The 24,678-nt window shown below is 34.5% G+C and overlaps 1 protein-coding gene across 3 annotated transcripts in view; it reads left to right on the top strand.

Annotated features, from left to right (window-relative positions):
- Positions 1-24,678, top strand: part of Csmd3 (CUB and Sushi multiple domains 3) — a 976,820-nt gene that overhangs the window by 694,482 nt on the left and 257,660 nt on the right. For all 3 annotated transcript variants that reach the window (XM_038342099.2, XM_038342098.2, XM_042055667.1), the window contains 2 exons: positions 1,075-1,277; positions 19,611-19,802. In XM_038342099.2, the coding sequence (XP_038198027.1) occupies positions 1,075-1,277; positions 19,611-19,802 (395 nt within the window). The remainder of the gene's footprint in view (positions 1-1,074; positions 1,278-19,610; positions 19,803-24,678) is intronic.

The raw sequence follows: 24,678 nt of genomic DNA, 5'->3' as shown, positions 1-24,678 counted from the left end.
AGATCAGGTTTCTGCAGGCTTTCAGGATCTCCCATTGCAGCCTTATTTTTAGGATTTTGACTGGGAATAAATCAATAACTGAACCACTTGTCCTTGACACTCGAGCTAGTTACTTCACTAGAACTCACAACAGGATTAAAAGTAGTGATGGCTTTAAATTAGCATAGAAAATGTGCTAATTGATGTAAATGAAGTTCAGATAGGTTTCAAGGTGGTGGATTCCACTGAATGAACTAGGAACTGTTGCATTTCTTTTGTAAGGCAATGCAAAGAACTCAGAATAGGAAACAGTGGATCTGTCCTCAACTTGTGAATCTTTAATATAAGTCATAAACAGTTTTAGTTAAATATTTTAATTATTACACCTAAAATTTAAGTTTAGTAAGATTCTGGAATATTTTTATTAATAAATAATTTTTGATATTAATATGTAAACAAAACTAAAAACTATGGCAGTTCATATATCAAACATAAACCATATACAGAGTCTAGGTAAGATTCACAATGCTACCAAAGTAATTGATAATTTTATACAGATTAAACATACAGCCGAACAGCTTCAATCTGATTCAATGGTAAAAGTATGTACCGTGCAGTAAAACAATTAAATTAAATGCGTGACTCAGCCACTCATTCAGCAATTATTTCACCTATATAAACTCCATTTACTATATCCGTAAACGTGAGATCAAAATTGTTTCTACTTCATAAGGTCATTATAGCAGTTAGACAAAGTATTAGTAATGCATTTTTCAAAGCAAGTGGCAAATGGGAGGTCCTTTATAAGTATCTGCTTTTGTAACCAGTTACAATTGATGAAAATTGAAAGTAGTGAACATTTATATTTCTTTAATTAGCAATAATAATGAAATAATGTAGTTAATGCCATTCTTAGGAAGTATATTTTTCTGTTTAAAAATTTCTTTCAGGTAATACATGCTGTTTACATGATTTATTCTTTAAAAAAGCGGAGTTGCAGAAAGCTAAAGCAACAATATGTGTTTGTTCTAATCTGTTGTTAACATGATTCTCTGCCTTCCTTAAAATAATCAAAGCCCTGTGGTTCCCCTACAGCCTACAGTTTCTTGCCTTCGATACAGAAGCATCACATGATATACTCCGAGTTTGGGACGGTCCACCAGAAAACGAGATGCTACTAAAAGAAGTTAGTGGATCTCTGATTCCTGATGGGATTCATAGCACGCTCAACGTGGTGACTATCCAGTTTGATACAGACTTTTATATCAGCAAATCTGGATTTGCAATTCAGTTTTCAAGTAAGCTCTCTGTATTTGATTTCTAAATACAAAAAAAGATGTATACTAAGTATAAAAATTCACTGTTGTGTGTGTTATTTTTTAATATTATTTATGTTAAATATAGGTTCTGATCTTCCTATTTCACAGCAGGTAAAACAAAATATACTTGGAAAAAATATGATATTGTGTATATAAATTGCCAGGTTTTTCCCATTGTCTGAGCAATAATCCTGAAAATAATGATGATGTTAAAATGATTCAACTAAAGAAATAACTCTGTCCCAAAGTCTTATACATGTTGAACAACCATAGTTCAAAATGCATAGGAACAGAGGTATTTCAGATTCAGAAACTGTATTAGTTTGTGCATATTTAAATTAACTTAGTGAGATATTTTAGAAATGAGACAGCAGTTTTAATACACAATTCATTTTTGTTTCAAATAAACCTTAGAAGTATGGCTTTAATGTATTAACACTTTACTATTTGTGCACCTGCACTTTCACTGAGACTAATTATATGAGGTCAGATGTGAAATTTTCCACATTTGAAACATTATGCTTATTACTGTTTGGTATACTAAAACCTGGAATACCATAAAATCATATTATTTACAGGATTTTCTAATAGGAAACAAATGTTTATTTTATTTTATAAATGATATACAGTAATGAATTAATAATATTATTATACAGTATTAAAGTAACCTATTAATTATAGATTATATAATGCCATGGATAATTAATATGTAATTATTTTATATAATAAGGAGATATTAACACAAAAAATAATGAAAATAATATATAGTAATATAGGCAATACAATTATTCATAAAAATAATTTTATAATTTATATTTGTTTGATACATATGTTTTATTTCATTATACTTCTAAAAACAGAAAAAGGAGTATGAACTAGTGGGATAGCTTAGTGGTTAAGGGCTTTTTTCATGTAAGTATGAGGTCTTGAATTTGAATATCTAACACCCAAAAGGAAAAAATAGTCCTGGCTTTATTTCACTGAAATAGTAAATTTCTACTTCTATGAGAACATTCATTCCAATCACTAGCAGTTTGTTTATTTTTCATTTATCATTCATGTCTCCTATTTCATTTCTGTGTTTTTCTTTTAATTCATTTAATCTTTTAAAGTATGAGTAAGTTGTCAAGGAAGTGTTTATTCCCCATTCTTTCTGATGATAATTTAAAAACACAGTTGATTTCTGTACAGTTGTAATAAAGAGTGGATGTTTTAAATGGCTACTGTTTGGGGCTCTAGATCTACTAATGTATAATGTGCTTAGAGATTAAGTATCTGTGACTTCATAGCACAAAAGTCTAGTTTCTGCATTCTTTCCTGGGAAGTTTGTATAAAACTTTTCTCTGTAAAATGAGTGGCTAATTTTTATGTGTGTTATAATATAGATCATTTTAAGTTGTAGAAATATTGTCTGTCATCCATGACATGAATGATATGAAGGCTTGAAGGAATCTGCCTTTACAATAGATGATCTAATTGTATACTACTGCTTGAATCTCACAATTTACTTATTAAGGGCACATAGTGTATAAATATATTATGGGTAACATTAAATAATATGAAGCATGTCTTGAACAATTTTTAATGCCATGTTTACAGATATTCCAAAGTGTTAAACTCTTTAGTGAGAAAAAAATTGTGCTCATCATGAAAGAAGTCTCAGTTAGTACCAAGAACACCATTTCGTACTTATTTGGGGCTTTATATACAAGATCTCATTCATTCCTAACAACAACTGTATAACATATCTCCCAGCCTCCAATTCACAGATAAGTGCACACAGGCTGGACAGGAAACTGGTTTATGAATAGTCATATAACTAACAGATATCTGGGATATGGTGTACATATGTCTGAAAGTAGATGAACTTCAAGCTTGATAAACCGAAAAAGCTTAGTGGTTATGATTTTGTTATTATTGCATATATATATATATATATGTGTGTGTGTGTGTGTGTGTGTGTTAGAGGAAACAACATTTTATCTAAACATTTTTAGATAGGTCTTTTTATAACTTAGTCACTTGGTTATCTTGATCATTTTACAAGCACTCCATCAAGGAAGGAAAGAAGCAAACAAGACAGCACACTTGTCTGTTGGAAAAGGACATTATCTTCACATCTAACCATTTTACCGAATGTTTTAGTTAGGCTTTTTGTTGGGGTGATAAATCACCAGGACCAAAAATAACATGCAGAAGAACAGGTTTATTTTACCTTACAAGTTTGACGGAACACTCTATCACTGATACAAATCAGGGCAGTTGCTCAGTAGACCAGGATTTTGGATGCAGGAAATGATTCAGGAGTCATTGAGGTACGCTGCTGACTGGCTTCCTCCCCATCACTTGCTCATCCTGATTTCTCATACATCCCAAGAACAACTCCCCAGTGGTGGCACCATACACAATGGGCTGCTCCATGTCATGTCAAACATAAATCCAGAAAGTACCCTACTGCCATGTCTGCATGGCAATCCAATGGAGGCATTTCCTCAGTTATGATTACTTTTCCCCAAATAACCCTACCTTGTATCAAGTTGACATAAAAACTAACAAGCACATCTTGTAAAATGGGTGTGGAAACAAGGTATTTAATAAAGCAACATGTAATTGTCAAAGTAATCAAGTGTATTAGAGAAGATGTGAATGAACTATGGGCTAATTATTCACCAGTTCAAGATAGAACTAGCCTGTAGGTCACAGCTGTCAACTCCAGGACCCACTTAAAATCATCTTCTCTAGAAATATACTCATTCTATGTATTCACTCATTCTAATAGAGCCTTCTAAGGACCACGTAATAAACACATTAATCCCCTATACGTCTCCAAATGCATCTTGCCTTTATTGCATTGAGTGTAGCTCATCAAGTTACTCTCTAGTGTTCCTGAACACTTTAACAATTGAAGTTGTGTTCTCAACATAAGTCAGAATGCTCTCTTATCTTGACATTTCCTTTGCCAAACATCTAAGTCCACTAACATTAAATTCAACTTCACTTCAACTGTTCATAATAGAGCAAAATGAAATGAGATTCCTGGACAAAATAACATAAATGTCACATATACCAAATACAGTTACCACACACTGCTGCCCCTGCTTTCTATCACTGAAATGCCTTTCCCCTTAGATGTTTCCTCTAACACATTTTACTTAATTTCTGCTCATTCTTCCAAGCTTGTTATTCATGTTCCTTCTTTGGGAAAACATTCTTCTGACCCATTAACCTTGCCTTACTTGTAATGCGATACAAATAAAGATCAAAATCAGTAATTCAGCAATTTGCTTTTCCATAAAGCTTTTAATTATAACTGTTGTTCAAATATATTGTAAATTACTTTATTTATGCAAATATCTATGTAGAACAAAGATTTTGTTGGAGCAATAATATAATTCATTGACCATATCTAAGGTATTTTAAATGTCTGAGAGGCATTCTTAAAAATTTGTTTAAAAACCATAAACCAGGACAGTCTAGAAAATCATAATTCATTGCCATGTTTTAGTCAGATTTTTTATTGAGCATCTTTTTTCTGTTTTGCGTACTTTATGATTCTTAGTAAAAAGTAAAAAAACTGTTGAACAAAAATGATTTTTTCTTATATTGTACATAGGACTTAAATCTGCAACAGAGGATTTCTGAAGCAGTTTTTAGCTGCTTTAGATACAAATTCCTGACTTTGATTTGTATAGGATTAGCTTATTAAAAAGACAAATTTTATGTTACGCATTTTATCAAAATATTATAATTATAATGGTAATAATATTACAGAAAGAAACAAGCAAGAAAATGAAAAGACATAAAGGTCATAAATGTTCAATAATTTTTGTACACAATTTTATTAATACTATATGAATAAAGAGGGAAAAGAGAATGTGCATGTAGAATCTAGGTAACATAAGAAACTTCTGAAACATTCTTCAAAAAAATCAGAGCCCGTCACTCTTGTACCAGATAAGAGCAGCACCTCTGTCTTATTACTGACTTATCTTCAGCACCTAGCTCAGGGCCTGATCCTTGGAATCAGAAATATTTGCTGACAAAATAAAGGCCAAAGAACTTGCATGCCCATTACGAAATCAGCAGCAGATTAGTCTTATCTGCTAAACTATTTCTTTGGAAGGACCCCGCCGACTTAGACACACAGCAGAGACATCACACTAAGTATGAAGACACCAAGTGGGAGATGAAGTAATGGATTTGAGTAAAGTACACGTTTTAGTATGATAGACACAATCACATGATTTTTAAAATTTGAAATATATTATCACATAAATTAGAGTAGATAGGTCTCTGATTCTTTAGAGCATTCTTTGTGCACCCGCCCCAATCTAATTTCCCTTTTTTGAAATTTTGCTCATTTATTATTTAAATATTTATTGAAAGCCTGAGTAACAGGTAGTGAAGGGATGAGACAGACAGAAACATGTGTCTTTAACCAAAAGCATAGCCAGTGAAAGTTATTTCACAAAACTTAGTATAAAGTGAATTGAACTGAAATGTAGGTTGAATAACGACTTTCTAGTCTTCGCCACGCTACCCTCAGCAGCCAAAACTTCTATTTCATGATCTGTTTCTGCTTAGTAGATCCTGCCACTTTGCCTCTTGGTGTTATAATCTGCAAGGCACTTTTGCTTAATCAGAGCTCCTTAAGTCTGACACCGTCACCTCATGCTGTCCTAAGCGCTGTCCTGGCTTCTCAGCAGTCAGCCTCCTTATCCCCTTCTTAAATTTGTAATCTGCCCGTCTTGTTCCGCTTCAGTTCTACAGGAAGGCATCACGCTGTCATTTGCCCACAGAAGAGTTGATTTTTGACAGAGCATTTTCTCTGCTCTTCACTCTTTGACCTCTCCATTAAGAACCTGTCCCTGCTGGGTAATACAAAACTCTAAGGCTCATAACTCCTACGGTTGAAAATTCTCAAAGAAATGGATGGCCTCACTAGGATAGGTTGAAGTCTGACAGCCTTAAAGGACTGCATGAGATCACTGCCTTTGTTCCTTTCCTCATTATTGTTCGAGGCGCTGGGGAGCAGTCAACTCGCCACTCACTTCATTATCCCTTCGTATTTTTCTCCACACCTCTGCCTGGCTAGCTGTCGGAAGCAAAAACTGCATATCACTTTACTGTTTAAAAGTCTTTAATGCTTTGAACTCAGTTTTGAACTGAACATTCTGTCTTTAAACATAAAAGCTCTACATTATACACCTGTCAGAGTTTGGTTTCTGTTCTGTGATTAAACATGGAACAATTCCAACCCCTGTGTCATGTTCTGACCATGGAAAGCTTACAGGTTGCAGTACATCACTGAGGAAAATCAAGGCAAAAACTCAAGCAGGAGCCTTGAGGCAAAAACTGAAACAGAGACCTGGAGGAACGCCCCTGAGTGGATTGCTTCCCATCACTTGCCCTGGTGCCTTTCCTATACTGCACAGGTGTGTGTGCCTAGGAAAGGTATACTACAATGCGGGCAATCAGTAAAATGACCCACGAACATGCATACATGTCAGTCTGATGGAGGCGTTCCTTCAACTGTAGAGGTATTCCTCTTCCCATCTCTAACAAGGTGACACCCAACATTAGCCGTCACAGTCCCCAAGCTACCTATCACCCTTGTGCTTTCAGTATATCTTTATGTATTCCAGCTGTCTACAGGGCTCTGGAAGACAGAATGTAGTCTAATGGCTACTCTTCTCTTCTGCAAACACTCTTCCACAGCTTTGGAAGACTTACAGTCATATTCCAAAACGAGAAAACTGTAGTCCTTCTCCAAGTCTAGGGCAAACACACTTCTAGTATCTATAAACTTCTAAGCAACAGAATGAGTCACTAGATGTGCCGTGGGCTGATACTCTGATGTCCTTATTATACTTGTAGAATAGAAAATTCAGTGTTCCCTGTGTTTTCCATCCTTAACAATGTGTCGTCATAGCATTGCATTTTCAAATCTCTCTGGTAGCGTGTGATTTAAATTTGCAGTGCTCGGAGGAATTATAGCACAAGGTTAAAGCTGAAAGACAAATACGAATATCAGTGTTTCCCATCTCCTTCATGTAGTGGTGTATTATTTGTGTTTTGATAAATAGTCTTGCCGAAAGAGCAGAGAAAAAGCTGAAGCCACTAGAAGTCAGGCAATGGTGACACACACCTTTAATCCCAGGATTTGGGAGACAGAGTCCTGTGGATCTCTTTGAGTTCAAGGCCACCGTGGGCTACACAAAATCAATACAGAAACAAATCCAGTTGGTCGTGGCTCACACCTTTAATCCCAGTCATAGAGAGTCACACACCTTCGATCGCAGCACTAGAGGGAATATAAAATGGGAGGGAAAAAAAGGCTTAGTTTGTTTGTAGCTTGTAGTCTCCCAGCTTTGGTGGAGATGAGACTTCTCTAGAAACTTGGCTGTTTTGCTTTTCTGGTTTTCCGGTTGAACCTTAATTTCTGTCTCTGGGTTTCTATTATTTGTGCTACACTTTCAGATGTTAATTAATTCACACTTCCCTCCCAGGAAAGCATATAGGACATTTATAGATAAAATTATACTTTCCCAAATATGCACTCCATACACAATATTGGTTATGGATGGTAGGTAGGAGGAAAAGCGTTTGACCATTGCCCTATCAGTCAGCTTGAGGACAGCCAGATGTGGCATAGGCTCTATTGTGGCATGAAAGCTACATAAAGCTTCTAGGCAATGATTTGCAGAATTTGTGGAATGATTATTTTTCTAACGTATATAGAAGCAAAGGCTAATGGCTGAGTGATAGACATAAATTATAATGTACTGTGAGTACATTTGTGATTTCTCATTTTGTGAAGTAACAATGAATGAGTTATTGTATCATAAAATGCTGTTATTTTGTGATATCTATTTCTGTAACAATGGGATTTATAAGGTATATATAATGCTCATTATATGCCAAATATAAACGTCTTAAAATATACTGATAACTGCAAAGAAGAGCATAGGCAAAGTGAGCTTAGCAGAAGGGGCTACCATGAGAAGTGATGACCAATGCTTTCCCACAACCTGTATTGACAGAGCTGAAAAACCTCCAAACACCGCAGGGATCATTGTGGAATAGTCTTTTTTATTACTATTCATAAGCCCAAGTATTTTTCTACATCTAGGAACATGATATATATATTAAAAAATCACACAATTCCATATAGTTCCAGGTAATTGAAGCTTTCAAATACATATTAGACTAGCAAACACACTGATTATTTAACCATGAAATAGGAATTAGTGGAAGTAGTAAAGAGATACTCATTGGTTAAGAGCACTAGTCGTTCTTTCAAAGGAACTGAGTTAAATTCCTGGAACCCACAGGGGGGCTCACAACCATTTGTAACTCCAGTTTCAAGGTAGCCTTCTTCTAACTTTCCATGGGTAAATGCAATGCCGAAAACTAAACAAGCCCCACATGCCCAAGGACCAGATAAGTTGGTACATATACATACATGCAGACAAAACATGTATGCACATACAATAAACTAAATAATTCCTAAATAAAATAAGTTAGTGGTATATCAAATGATATACGCTGTATAAATATTTAGCCCATGATGGTCTAACCCATTGACCTTGGATAGAATATCACAAAAGTGGGAATGTGTGTGACAAAGTTGCCTTTACCTTGTCGCAAACAAAAAGCAAAGAATAAATCCAAGGAGGCAGAGGCAAGATTTAGCCCCAAAGAAATGCACTCAGCAACATACATCTACAATTACAGATCTCCCACTAAAGTGTCCAGCATCTCCCCCAAGTAACACCATCTAAATCGTCAACATATAATCCCGTGAGAGGCCCTTGATATCAAATGACAACATTCTAACCTGACCTCCAAATGTCTTTCACCATCTCATGACGCCATTTCCAGAGTCACGCAAGACTTAGCATTATGCAGAAGTTCAACCTAAAATTCTCCTCTGAGACTGACACAAACTTGTAGCTGTAGGCCTCTATAAAACTTGACAGAGCCATTTTCCTGGTGTGCTCTAGTACTTATTATTGTTTAGTTTCATCTTCCTTAAAGTCTTTGGACATGGGCAAAACACAGACAAATTCTTAGCCAAGACATACCATGCTAGGGCTCCACCAATCTCCTCACAGCATCTCCATTCTTAACAGAATCAATGAATACAGGTTCCTGAAGTGACATTTTGTTTGCATTTTAACAAATATAGCTTGCCTGAGAGGTCAAAGAAGCAGTGCAGTCAGCCGCTAGAGAGACCTTTTACCTCTACTGAATCCTTAGACCAAAAGAGCATTCATGTCCTCAGACTGCATCCTCAGACTACATCTGAGTTCCTGTCTCCTCCCACCCCATATTTCCTTCTTCACCCAGCCATATTCCTTCCTGTTTCCACTTCCCTAGTTCTGGAATTAAAAGCATGAAACTCAAAATAATGTACACATATACATAGCACATCAAGCTATGTTATGAGATTGTTTGTTACCCTATTTTTATAATACCTATACCATATAGATAAAAATCCTGATTTGGATACACACAATACAAACCACAGCCACTATGTAAGTATGTTGCTCTTCTGCATTAAACATTTTAATATATAAGATTGTTAAAACATTTGGAAAGATAGCATGCATTAAAGGTACAACTTCTATCCTTGGCCTAATAGATCAGTGTGGTGTGGAGGACAATTTTGAGGAATCTACTTTTGGCCATCTTCATATGCTGATAATGGTCAGGTTCCAGCATTGCACACCACAGACATTTCCCACTGAGCTATCTCATTGATGTTCAAGTAAGATTAGTTGAAATATTATATCAGTAAAATATTCTTTTCAGATTGTAAATATATTGTCATCTAGGGATAGAGGAAACAGGATAATTTGAGTAACAAATCATATTTCTAAATAAAAAAGCAAGAGACTACCAAGTACTGAGATTAAATGTGTGAGCCACCACCACCTCTAGTGGCTCTAGTGACTTAGTTCTGCATTCTGATCTCAGGCAAGCATTATTTGTGGAAACACAAACAAAATATCACCACAGGTTTGTAATTTCTATCCATTCTTCCCAACATTTCTCTTTCTTTATCATTATTTGACAGTTATAAGGTCATATAGTCTTATAATTTTCTACATGTCAATTTTGACCACTTTTTCAGACATACTTTAGTAATTTGTATGTCTTTCTTTGTAGCATCTCTTTTCAACTCAAAGCCCATTTTTCTGCTTTTAGGTTATATATAGTCTAAGCTGGCCTCAAAATAGCTAAACTTTCACAATAACTTGCTAGGTAACAGATATCACTTAAGTCTAACCATCCCCAAACACTAATGTTCGGCTTAAAATCTGACTCATTATCTATGTCATGACATAAAATTAATTTCTCATACAGGTAAATCAGATAGTCTTTGATATTTTGAATAATAAAAAGAGTACTACTTGTATTCTCACTTTGGCTCATGTATCAGTAGGATTAAGTCTGTATTATCTTTCATTGATACGTATCTCTTAACAGCAAGGGTATTATTTGGTTCAATAATTATTTGTCAAAATATATGAAAGTATATGAATTCGTAGAAAATTTTTATGGGTACTAGGAAGTGAAATTTTAATGTAATTATTCTTTATCAATAAAAACATTTGGAGTAAATATCAGGGTAAGAACCGGAAAGATCAAAGAAGCAGGGAACAACCTTCAGTCGTCTTCTACCTCTCTGTTCCTCCATCCAAAAGGTCCGAGCTCCTCTCTCAACCCCATCTTACTACTTCCTGTCTTCTTTATGTCTACAGTCCTCCAAACCTCTATGGTTAGTTTTGGTCAACTAGTGGCTATCTCTGCCCTCTGACTCCAAGAAAGCTTTATTTGTCAGAACACAATCAAAATATCACACAATAAGGAAGTATATAAAAGCACTAGCTTTGAGTTTGTTTTTTCATGATGTGCACTAAGAACCTTTGTTTCTTTCCTGTCATGCCTTAATGCATCTTAGCCTGACTTATTGTATCATTCATGTATCCTTAAAATGTATTATGGGATTTAAAACACATGGGCTAGAGAGATGGCTCAGTGATTAAGAGCACTGGTTTCTTTTCTGGAGTCCTGAGTTCAATTCCCAGCAACCACATGATGGTTCACAGTCATCCATAATGAGATCTGATGCCTTCTTCTGGCCTGCAGCCATACATGTAGACAGAACACTGTATACATAATAAATAAGTCTAAAAAAAGCATATTGTGATGCTTCAAGAAGTCACTTATATATGGACCTTATAGTTCTTCTGATTATTCTTTATAAACCTGATATATCATACATAATGCAAATGTTCAACCAAGATAATAATTCTCCAAGGAAAAATCTACCTTTAAGTCCCTATCTGAATTACAATTATTTCCTGATTGATTGTACTATGAATGGGATTTCTCTAACTGGAGTTTAACCAACTCACCTTCATTATAGAGGATAAAGTATGCAGTATATTGTCCGTTTATAATCAACGCAAAAAATTTAAAGCACAAACATGGAAGACAAAAAGATAAAGTGTTATGGATATCAAATTTGATCTATGACCTTGTGGAAGTCACGTGAGGAACTGTGAATATACACTACAAAATTCAAATTTATACCAATTGGCTTTACACACTCATTCCAATACCAAAAATTTCATAGAACTGTATATATAGCTGTTACAATGAAACCTTAGATTTTATCTGATCTTTGGAGACAAGTAAAATGTTTTTTGACAGATTATCAGATAAGGGAGCAAAAATCCATAAAACTGAGAGAAACTGATCAATGAATGTCCCTCTCTTTGTATAACACAGTCTGCCTCCTACATCCAATTGTGCTGTCTATTAAACTGCATGAAAGATAAAGTTATTTACGTTTACAAGATCTTAAAAATTTTTATCACAAATCATCAAATATTTAAGGAGAAATGACAATCAACAATCAAGGGATGTTTTGAATGTGTTTATACTTTTTAAAATACCAAGTACATTTATAAAAGGAAAAAAATAGCATCAGACCTAATTAAAGACCCAAGAGTTTATATGTGTGTGTACAGATGGAATGTATCCATATGCTTGTTTCAGCTATGTGAAATATCTATTTCTCATAAATGTACACTCTTAATTAGACAGAGAAAAATGTGAAGTCAAATATACATTTTTACCCCATAGAAAATTACAATAATAAGAAAATCATTAGATATAATAATGTTCATTTGTTCTTACATCTTCAAGTTATCTAGAATATATTGAGAACTGCACTGTAATATAAATCTTTCTACTGCCCAACTGGGATAAGTGCTCATCATTTTGAAATATGACTTTATGTAAATAATTGTATTAAATAATCAATTACAATTTTATGTTCATCATTAACTTATTTCCCAAGTATTTATTTGTTCAACTGATTTTTCTTTTACTGATGCTTTTCTTATTTGGAAAGATGATTCATTTATTCTTAGCACAGACTAGCTTTATTCGATAAGGTTACAGCTACTTGATAAACAAATAAAATGAATCTCAGTGGATTTGGTTCATTGAATTATCCAAATAATATCAAATGAAATTAGATGTGTTGGAAATAATTTCCTTCTAATACATAAACTTTCTCAACTGTACCATAAAGTATTCTATAAAAATATATGCTAAAGATTCACCTACATGTATATGCTATAAGAGGGCAGATCTGAGCTGTGCATGATAGTGCATCCCTTTATCATGTCTTGGAAAAAAAAAATAAGAAAAAGTCAAAGAAAAAGGTCATATCTGAAATTTTTCCTATAAAAATTGCTTATAAAATGTAGCTATAAAATTATATTACATTTCAAGTCTGTTTATTCAAACAACAAGTAAGGAGAAAGTTAAATTAAAAAATCAAATAGGTATTTGTTTTTAGCACAATAAAAGATACTCCCCTTTGAAAGTAGCACTTGCCATGGGGAATTTATTTCTTGTTGTAATCACTAGAGGAAAAAAAAATCTCAGTTTGTTAAAATGCAACCGTACTAGGAAAAATAGTTGTTCCTAAAGCAACAACAGAGAAGAGTAGGGCAAGTAGAATAGGTAAACTGAGGAAGTGCTTCTCTTCAAAGCACTAAGAACTCAATCTGACCCCAGAATAGGGAGGAAGTTACAAGCGGTAACCTGGAGCTCACCTTTGGCCAGATGTCGTATCTAGTAAGTGCCTGGGCAGTGAGAGATAAAGATTCAAAATGACAGTAGATGACACCTGAGGAGCAACGCCTCCCCCATGCCTGGTTCTTTTCTGGCACAGACAACAAACCAACATGCATATACACCTGCTCTCACACATGTGCATATACACAACCACACTCAAATACACATGCACCTGTACAGACAAGAACATACACAAATATAATATTAGAAACAAAATTTGCAAAGCTACTTTTTTATGTTTTGTCAGTGTACAATCTATTTTTTTATTGTTATTTCTTTTTATTGATTTTATTGAGCTATGCATTTTTTTCCTTTGTTTCCCTCTCTACTTCTCCCCTTCCCTTCAACCCTCTCCCGTGGTCCCCATGCTCCCAATTTACTCAGGAGATCTTGTCTTTTATACTTTCCATGTAGATTAGATCCATGTATGTCTTTCTTAGAGTCCTCTTTTTTGTCCAGGTTCTCTGGAATTGTGATTTGTAGGCTGGTTTTATTTGCTTTATGTTTAAGAAAACTTTCCTAACCTAAAGAAAAATATCCTTATGAAGATACAAGATTACAGAATACCAAATATACCAGATCAAAAACAAAGTCCCCTTGCCACATAATAATGAAAACATTAAACATATTGCATAAAGAAAGACTATTAAGAGCTGCAAAAGAAAAAGGCCAAGTAACATATAAATGCAGACCTATCAGTTACACCTGATTTCTAAATGGAGACAATAAAAGCCAGAAGGTTCTGGTCAAGCGTTATGCAGAAACTATAAGAGACCACGGATGCTAGCCCAGATTTTTATACAATCTATTTCTTATGTTAGGAATTTCCTTTCCTACTGTGAATTTATTTTGAACTAATTGCTCTTCCCTAGCTATACCATTTAGAAAGTAGCAGAACAAAAATGTGTTTGTAATTAAATAGAAAGCAATATGAGCTAAACTAATTCAGAACTAAATGGAAATGGTATGACAGTACATTGCTAGTCAATATACTATACTCTAATAATAATTTCATAGTTCTGTACGTAAGAAAGATAATAAAAAGATTATTTCTATAAAAGTCTTGTTCTATATAATTTTCTTACATATTATGCTAAATAATGAAAGTACTCAATGAGAAGTCAGAAGAGGTAATCAAAATTTATATATAATAAAAAGAGAAGTGAAAGTCACATTTTAAAATTCTAGAGTTATGTGGTTCCAATATAAGGAAAATATAGTATTAAAGAAAAATTACCAGTTCCTAATAATGTAGTTAATTCCTAAATACAGTTACATTATTAAATAATTGTTGATAATAATACTAATTATGTGGCATTTTCTCACTCTTGACTCCCTAGCAGAAATAATGACATGACATAACTTCTGAAATGGTTATGCTTTTCCTTGGTTGTTGTTTCTATTAATTCAATGGAAGAGAACGGTTGGTGCTCAAATGATTATAATTTTTCCTACTCACAAACACAGAAGGTAACCAGTATGGATCCAAACTTTGAATAACTGAAAGAAATAAAACAATGGCATTCCTACAATGTAATTATTTCTGTGGGCATTTAACTAATCGCTTTTAAAATTCTAGTCATTTCAAGTGGGGAGAGCGTTCTTTGGTCTTTCACTCAACCCTCTCAGACTCTGCTGTGTCTTAAAACCTTACCGCTAATTTGTTTATTAACTGAGAAAAATGGAACAGTAGGGATTTACCACCTCTTTCCTTTCAAGTCAATTAGACCTCGGCCTATGTATATTCTTACACAAATCTCAGCCTAATATGAAAACCCTCTTTTTTTCTTTTAGATAATTTGTCTCATTTCAATCATTACCCCTAGAAAATTTCATAAGAAACACACATTTTAACCTCATGTTTATCTATGACCAGATGATTCCAACTGTTGCTTTTCAGTATTTCTATCTAGTTCTGTATATACATACATATGTGCTTCTGTGTGTGTGTATGTATATTCTATGTGTCTAATAAATACATAGAAAATAAAATTCATCAGTCCACAAGTACAAACAAAACTTGATGTCTGTTCAATTTGTGTATCTGACATACTTTACTCGATTCTCTCAGGAAACATGTTACAGATACGTAGTACAATATCACATCCTGAATTCTGACACTGATGTAATTCACCAACCTAACTGAGGGTTTAACAGATATGTATGTATAAATAAATATATACATACATATATACATACGTATGTATGAATATAAATATAAAATATATTTATGTCATATATTGTTTTGTGTATGTGAGAATACTTATCGTAAGTTTAGTAAATTTTATGAATGTAAGTTAAACATAGTAAGCCCTCACCCAAAATACAAAACTTTAAAGTTTCCTATTAATGTTCAACCTTTCATTTTTCTTTCTGAAGTCTATTGCATGCTATTCCTTCCAAGAAAAACATTCTCTCTGTAGAGGTTGTATGTATGTGTCAAACATCCTTCTATAGTTACATAAATCCAACTGATATCTTATTTACCTTTGCTTAATATTGTCACATAGGGATTCCCTTGTTAGTTTAATAAGGAAGTAATTCCTCCAGAAATAACTGGCATGAGCGAGAGTTAATATTTTAAGATGTGGTTTGAATGACGTCAGCTAAATTTTCTAATTACAGATATAACATATCTTCTGAAATGTGTTAATGTTTATTTTTCTATAGATTAGGAAGGGAGATGTTTGAGTTTCTGGGACAGTGACAGTTACAAAAGAAGTCTCTGATGTGTTATTCAGACTTTCAGCTATGAAAGTAGACCAACAGGGGCTTAAGTCAAGCTATGCATCTCTAGTTCTGGAAAATTTAAAACAGCTGATTTAACAGACCTAAGTTTGTCTATAAATTGAGAATATGTTAGCAGTTAGTTCATAGAGATCTTCTTTCTTTTGAAGGTTAAGGGAATTGTATGAATTTAATATAATGCTATCATTTTCACTGTCTCACTGGCAAACATTGTCTTGATTCCTGTATAACTACAGTCAATACATAGTAACACAATGTGGACTTCACTGTTTTATTTACAATTACACATATTAGACAGATGTAGCATGCTTGATGGATGATTACACTGATTATTTTCTTGATAGGTAACTTGTCTATTAATCTGTTATTCGGTTAATAGACCTATATGCCTCGTATTCACATACTCATCTACTAAAGACATAGGAAATAACATTCATCAGTACCACAAATACTAACAAACTATGTCTGTTCTTTTTTGTATCTGACATACTTTACTCGATTCTCCAAGGTAAAGTGTTGCAGATATGTAGCACAATATCACATCTTGAATTCTGACACTGATGTAATTCACCAACCTGATTTGGATTTTAACAGTCCCACAAGCATGAAGGTATTTCACTTGTAGTAACTTTATGGTTGTAGTTTTCCATGACAACCACCATAGTCAAGACTTAGAACACTTCCATTACAAAGAGTCATACTGTACTCACACCAATTACCCCTGAACTCTTTTTCATGTATTCTCATGCTGTCAACTAATTAATTATGTACTTTCACAAAATGGTTACCTTAAAAATGATATATAACACAACCAAACAATGCATAATCTGGGTATTATGTTTTTAATTGACAACTTCTGTGACATAGAAACCATGTGTGGATTTATGCCCTGTTGATTCTGAGCATCATTTTGTATTATGGATTTACGACCGTTTAGCCATCTGTGGGGATAAATGCTTACTTACACACCTCCTGGCCTATAAAATAAGTATACGATAAGTTCTACAACAAATGCAAAAATCCTTCGTGGAGGGCCTGAAAAACGGGGAGGGGCAGAAAATCGTGAAACAAAAGCAACTTAGAAGGGAAAATGTTTATTTTAGCTCAGAGTTCCAGATTATAGTTCATCATTATGGGAAAGTCGAAGTAACAGAAAGAGGTGACATCACATCCATGATTCTTAGCAATTATTAAAAATATATTTATGTTTTTTGCTTACTTGATTCTGTTCACCTGGCTTTTCCAACATATACAATGCAAGCCGTGCTGCCTAGAGAAGGGTATACCCCCCTGTGATGGTACATCCACCCCTCACCCAGTCCTGGCTCTAGGTCACCACTAAATAAACAGTCACTCACTGAGACTCTTCCAGGGTTTTTCTAGGATGCGTCAAGTTGGCAAAGCTAAGTTTCACAATGCAATCGCATCCTTCCACTCTTCCCACAAGTGTGGATGATGGCGCAGTTTTCTCTAGCATTTTGTCAGGATTTAGTATGCTCGCTTATGAAACTCACTTTTACTTAAGGTTAGCAAGTTTAAAATGATATCATAAAGGCTTGCTGTGAGTTTTGATTTTCATTGTGTAAGTTAACGATGTGGAACTTATTTTCACACAACATTTTATGTTCTTTGAAAAAAAAAATTTGTCCATCTTGCTTTTTGATTGTTAGTAGAGAGAGTGCTATTCTGTCTGTTTCTCTCTCTCTCTCTCTCTCTCTCTCTCTCTCTCTCTCTCTCTCTCTCTCTCTCTCTCTCTTTCTCTCTCTCTCTCTCACTCTCTTTATCTTGCTTAGTCTCTCTCTCGCTCTTGCTCTTACTCTTTTGTTCTATCTACCTCACTCTGATGTAAGTTCAATATCTTCCAAACAAGTATTTCCTCTCATTGGTCGTGTTCTTTTCACCCCTTCACAGTGACTTTAACATGGTGGAAATGATTGCTTTGTAATGCCAACATGCCACAACCCCAAATACCTGCAAAGACAGTCTCATTTGAGAAATTTCTTAGGTCAGATTCCCTTAGACCTATAAGCATTTTTTTTTCTTTTTCTCATTTTTTTTATTCAAGATTTCCATCTCCTCCCCTCCTCTTCCCCCTTCCCTCCCCTCCCTTCCACCCATACCCCCACTCCACCCCTCTCCAAAGACAAAGAGCCATCAGGGTTCCCTTCACTATGTTAAGTCCAAGGTCCTCCCAGCTCCCCCTAAGTCCAGGAAGATGAGCAACCAAACTGACAAGGCTCACAGTGAGCCCGTCCATGCTGTAGAATTCACATTCATTGCCATTGTCCTTGGTTTCTCAGTCAGTCAGTTTCCACCGTCAGCCACATTCAGAGAGTCCGGTTCGGTCCCCTGTTCCATCAGTCCCATTCCAACTGGACTTGGTGGTCTCCCGTTAGATCTGTCCCACCGTCTCAATGGGTAAAGGCACTCCTCGCTGTCCTGGCTTCCTTGCTCATGATCTCCTTCCTTTTGCTCCTCATCAGGACCTTGAGAGCTCAGTCTGGTGCTCCTATGTGGGGCTCTGTCATTTTCTCCATCCAATGCCAGGTGAAGGTTCTATGGTGATATGCAAGATATTCATGAGTATGACAATAGGATCTGGACATTTCTGGCACCCTCTCCTCAACTGCCCAAGGAACTAGCTGGGGGCATCTTCCTGGACACCTGGGAACCCCTCTAGAGTCAAGTCTCTGCCAACCCTAGAATGGCTCCCTTAACTAAGATATATAATTCCTTGTTCCCATATCCACCCTTCCTATATCCCAACCATCCTATTCCCCCAAGCTCTTCCCATCCTCCACTTCACACTTTTCTCTCCCCATCCCCCCATCCTATAAGCATTTTTATAGAAGGATGTCTTCATTGCATCAGTTGAGTTGAAATGTAATACCATAAATATGGACAGCATCATTTCATGGGCTGGTCACTGAGCTGAGCAAGAAAGTAAGGATGTTTCCTTCATTTCTTTACGCTTAAGTGTGGCTAGGATGTGACAAGTTCCTTAAATTCCCAAAGTGGGGAGCGTATTTCAGAATTCTAAGCCAAATAACCGCTCCCAGCCTTTTGTTTTTATCTGTCTCTTTTTTAAGGTGGGATATTTGATTGTCACACAGAAGAAATAGCTGTAACATAGACTCTAGAAATTTATTATAATGATCATTATTTAATGATTCAGATGCTATGCTATTTCTTGGAAAAAGCTAACACATAGATTTCCCAAGAAATAGCAAATTATTTATTTCATAGGTGTTTTAAAGTTAATGCAAGCATATTTTTAAAAGTCAGTTTTGTGACAACACATAAACATGAGGAAAGTTGTGGAATTTAAGTCTTACAGTTTGGAACTGTGAAACTGATTCTGCTAATACAAAAACTAAATGCCTTCCCGCCTTTTGATAGGTTCAGTCGCCACTGCCTGTCGTGACCCAGGAGTCCCCATGAATGGGACACGGAATGGGGATGGACGAGAGCCTGGAGATACTGTTGTTTTTCAGTGTGACCCTGGATATGAGCTTCAGGGACAGGAAAGAATAACCTGTATTCAGGTAGAAAATCGATACTTCTGGCAGCCCAGCCCACCAGTCTGTATAGGTATGATTAAAGAATAATTAAAATTTTATAAAATATAATGCAATGATTAAAAGCTTGTATTGATGTTCTTAGACACGATATTTCAGAAAAGTGGTATATGAGAGTCTGACATTTCCGAGGAATATTCACAAACCACAAAATGTACAAAATTATACTGATTAGATACTAATTTCTATAGTTAAGAATCTACAATTTTAGTATATATTGAACAACCCAAACTTATAAAAGTTTATCACGCAGATTTCCTGAAATATTTTTTCAGCCTTTATTCATTGGAAAAAAAGCTGTTATTTTTCCGTTTAAAGTTTAGAGGCACTGAGAATCTGCATTTAAAATTAGCTGGGTTGATTTACTCTATATATGCTTATTTCTTCTAAGAAACTTGTATCAGCAGCTATTTTAGAGATTCAAAGGGCAAGCTGTCCATTCAAGTCAAGAATATCAAAAGAACATCAAGTATTGTTTTGATGATCTGAGGAGTGTCCCGACCTTGTCCCATGCTTTCACTTGGTTGACTTTTGTCTCCATGCTTGTTCTCAAACCTCCAAGTCACGCTCTAGACAGATTCAAGATATAGACCTTTTGGTACTAGAGCTGAAAAAAAAATCAAGCTTAGGGAAATGGCCATTTTTATCAATACATACATTAAGATAATCTTAAATTTAATTAAATTGTTTAGTATTAAGTCATTGTGTTCAAGTATCAATGTAGATGTCATTCTTAATTTACAATATATTTTCACTAATCCATGCTTATGGTTATACTCAATTTTTTTATTCATTTATATATTCACAATTTTATTGCACCATAAGCAGCTTCAAAGCGGATTCTGCATCTTACTCATTCAATATTGCATTCAAAGCATTTGATATATGCAGTCTTAGCATGTTTTAAGTGAAAAGCCATATTTTGGTTCATTTATACACAGTTCATTAACTTTATTTGGCTCATTTATGATTATTTATAAGTACATTTTCAATATAGTTTCATAGTTTCTTTTCAAATATCGTGTGGAATTAGAAAATGTGTTTTTAATACTTCAGTAATAAGCAAACAGCTCACATCAAAGTTACAAGGTCAAATTCATTAGTTACTTGATCTCTCTCATCCACCAGAAATTAACAATAAAATAAAAAATTACCAAATCTTTCAACCTATTTCTCAATAAAATGAAAGCTAAAAATGTATTTTTACAAAACATTTTCTATATTTTGTATATAGGCTTTTAAAGCATATTATTTACTAATATCCATAGGCCTAATCCATCCTGGAGACAGAATGGTAGCTCTAGGTCTCTTCTGTAGATGATGAGGCAGATAATAAGGAACCTAGAGTATAAAAGAGACTTAAAGTCTAAAACAAAATAATGGCATAACTTGTACTAGTTCAGATTTTGATACAATTTATAGTTAATTTACAATAGCTATGTTCTGGTGTTCTTTATGCACTACTGCAAGTTTAAATTATTAGATGTCAACTAATTTATATTTATAAAATCTGTATCAATAATGGCAGGTAAGGGAAGCAACTTGAGGAATGTTTTTATATTAAAGAGGCTAAAAAATGTAAAGTATATTTGCTTAAGGGGTCAAGGCTCTTATTCCCTACTTGGTTGTCACATGAAATTATTACTTAGATTAGCTTATAACTAAATATACTAACTAATTGAAGCTGTGTTGCATCTTCTAAAGAGAATATATAAAACAAGGCAGTCAATATTGAAGAATGGAAGGATGAAGGGCTCACGATCCTTTCAAAAAACTGAAGAGCCATTGAAGGTTATAGCTTCTCATGGATGGAGAGTCATTCCAAGTGCATTCTCAGGGCATGGCTCCACAGCAATGATCCATGTTTTGTTTTTCTATTTTTTTAAGAAGACATGAAGGGCATGGGGCTAAGAAATCACTCTGAGAAGAATTAAGTTAAGAATGGAGGATAAATATTATCAAAATACATTTCTACACGATATTCTCAATGATTTAATATAAATATATTTTATAGAAAAAATATGAAATTCCAAAAAAATCACTTCCGTTTGTCTGGCTTTGTATGATTATTATTAGGCCAGGGGATCACTTAATAGGATTATCAGGCTATAACATTATATCAACTTGTTTTTATGTAGAATCCTAAAATAATGGAGAGAAATCCACTGAACCTAAGGGGAAAACAGACAACTCACACTTCAATAAGTTTAAAGAGTTTTGAGTAAGACTCTTATAAAATTTCATTTATAAACTACAGTATGCTCTAGCTAACAGGACCTGATATTAAGGGGGAAAGCTGAGCATTAAATCTTACTTGTATGGAGCAGCATTTTTATATGGATTATAGAACAGAGCATTATTTTTTTGGAAGGATAAGATAGCTTCGGGAGAAGATATGCATTAGAACTTCTCTGAGGAAGAAAATAACTTAGAAAAAAGAATCTGAAAAATTGCTAAGGTTGCAGAAAGTTTGACCTCAGCCGCTGATAAGAAAGAACTCCATGATTGCAAACCCTATGCCCAAGATTAGACCCTGAATGTCTTATAAACTCCGGAATGGTGCATCTCTGACCTCGGAGAGTAAAGCATTGTACTTGCATGTGAAAAAGAAAAAGAAAAAACCAATCAGTCTCATAGCAAGTACCAAACAGAAAGATGCCATCTTTAGAGAGTTAATAGAATTCATTCCAACAAAATTGACAGTGTGAAGATCGCTTTGACATTGCCAGAGGGAGAGTAGCAGCACTCTATTGGGAGGTAAATAACAAAGACGTTAGTGTGGGTGGGTTGCTGAGAAAGACAATACATAGATAAAATGGAATTTGTTTAAAAAAAATTAAGACGATTGTAAAATAGACCCATAGCTGCTTCCCCTGTCACTGTCTCACAGAAAAATACACTCTGAACAAATCGGGCATATCAGGATTCCAAAGCAGCCAACTGAAATTTGATTCATGAATGCCTTTGATTTTATTTTGGGTGCTTTATGGTTAGACATGTAAAAAAAAAAGTGAACGGATCTGTAGCGGTATTTAAAGTTGAAGGTATTTTAGAATAATTTTATGCATGTATTGGTAGTCTAGGATTTAGAAATACCAGAAAATTTTACTCTCTTGTTGGCTCTGTTATAGTTTTCAAAACTGCCATAGCTGTGAAATACATAAGGAAAATGTTGGTAATATAAATAATGTAGTAAAAAGAGTAGTCGAGCCCTTATGCCTGAAGGGAAGGAAAGCCATGGGCAAGATCTAGTAAGACTGTCACTATGCATGAAATGCACCGTCCTTTGTTTGTTCAAGAAGAACACAGCTACATGTGTATATGTGTATCTGCATATACTTCTTAACAAAACAAAGATCAGTATTCCTAGTAGTGAATAAGAAAACTGAAATGATATTGATCCCATTTTGTACTATATTACACAGAATCCCACTCCATAAAAGCACCTACTCATGAAGCTTATCAATCCTATTTTTGTCTGAATGATATGTGCATATTTGCATTTGCTATTGCCCACAACTTTGTACATTTTTCATGTTTGTTCATCATTATTTCATGATTTTAAAAGTTCTAAACATGAACTAAGCTATTATTTTCCACAGAACAGAGAATAACTCAGACTATAGACTCATTCATGCAGTTAACATACTTCTCATAAGTTGAAGAACCATTAACATGCTAATAAATATTGCAGAAACATCACATGTATCTGGGCAAAAACCCACTATGTAAGAAACAGTCTTGACTTTCCTTGTTAGTGTTGGGTAATGTGTAGATGAATTGAGGTTATTAAAATTGAGACGCCCTAAGTGAAGGTGCCACTGTCATCATAGTGTATTCCAGCAAAGCTGGTGCTGAGTCCAACTCAACCAGAAGAAAACTGAAGTTTTCTAAATGCTCCCAAAGGTTGTGATACATTTTAAATTATAAATGAAACTACATAATGTTTCAAAAGGAGGAATTACGTGAACAGAAAGTACATGGAATTATAAGAACTTTTAGCCCAGCAATATGGTCTAGTAGGTTAAGATGCTCACTGCCAATCTTGAACTCCTAAACTTGTTACCCCAGACTCACATGTTAAAATGAAAAAAAAAACAACTCTTAGGAACTGCCTTCTGATCTCCCTTTGTTTTGATACAAAGACACAAATTTCATGAATTACTGTAATTTTAAGATGAATTTTGTGCCACTTTGAATATAATTTTACAGTGAAAGTGATGGCAGGTGATATTGCAGAGGTTGAAGAGTCAGGCAAGGCAGGTGCCCTACAATGAGGCACTGTCTTTTACGTTTCACAGCACTGCTGCAAACATTTTACATCTCTGTGCTATGATTCAGTATTTTTACTCAAAAGATAATTGGTAGAAACAGAAGTCAGTTATTATCATAATTAGAAAAAAGATATGAGTTTATTTAGGTCAAGAAATATGGTTGCAAGTAAGGAAAATGAGTCAAATTGAGGTGTATTGATTATTTATGAGATAGATTCTGGATACATCTTGCTGAACTGGATAAGAATATTCATTGAAGAACATTAGGCTCTATGGCTAGAAATACACATGATAGCAAGGTCAGTCAAGTACCATAAGAATATAGCAAAGTTAGGCTCCATGGTTAGAAATACAAATCATAGAAATCATAATCAAGTAACTTAAGAACATAGCAAGGAGGCATTTTGACTTGAGTATTTGTATTTTTCATATTATATGATATATGTAGTACTATACTCAGTAGTGATGGCTGTGAAAACTTTTGTGATTTGTAATTCAGCTGTGATTCAGCAGGATGTGATAGAAAAGAGAGTTTCCTGTTAATAAAAGTGATAAATAAAGTCACAAAGTTAAACATAGCCAACAGAGAAGGCTGTAACAGAATACAACATACTA

This window comes from Arvicola amphibius, chromosome 9, assembly GCF_903992535.2.
Source record: "Arvicola amphibius chromosome 9, mArvAmp1.2, whole genome shotgun sequence".
Lineage (NCBI taxonomy): Eukaryota > Metazoa > Chordata > Mammalia > Rodentia > Cricetidae > Arvicola > Arvicola amphibius.
The sequence above is the reverse complement of the archived record's forward strand: the minus strand, read 5'-3'. Positions and strand labels throughout refer to the sequence as shown.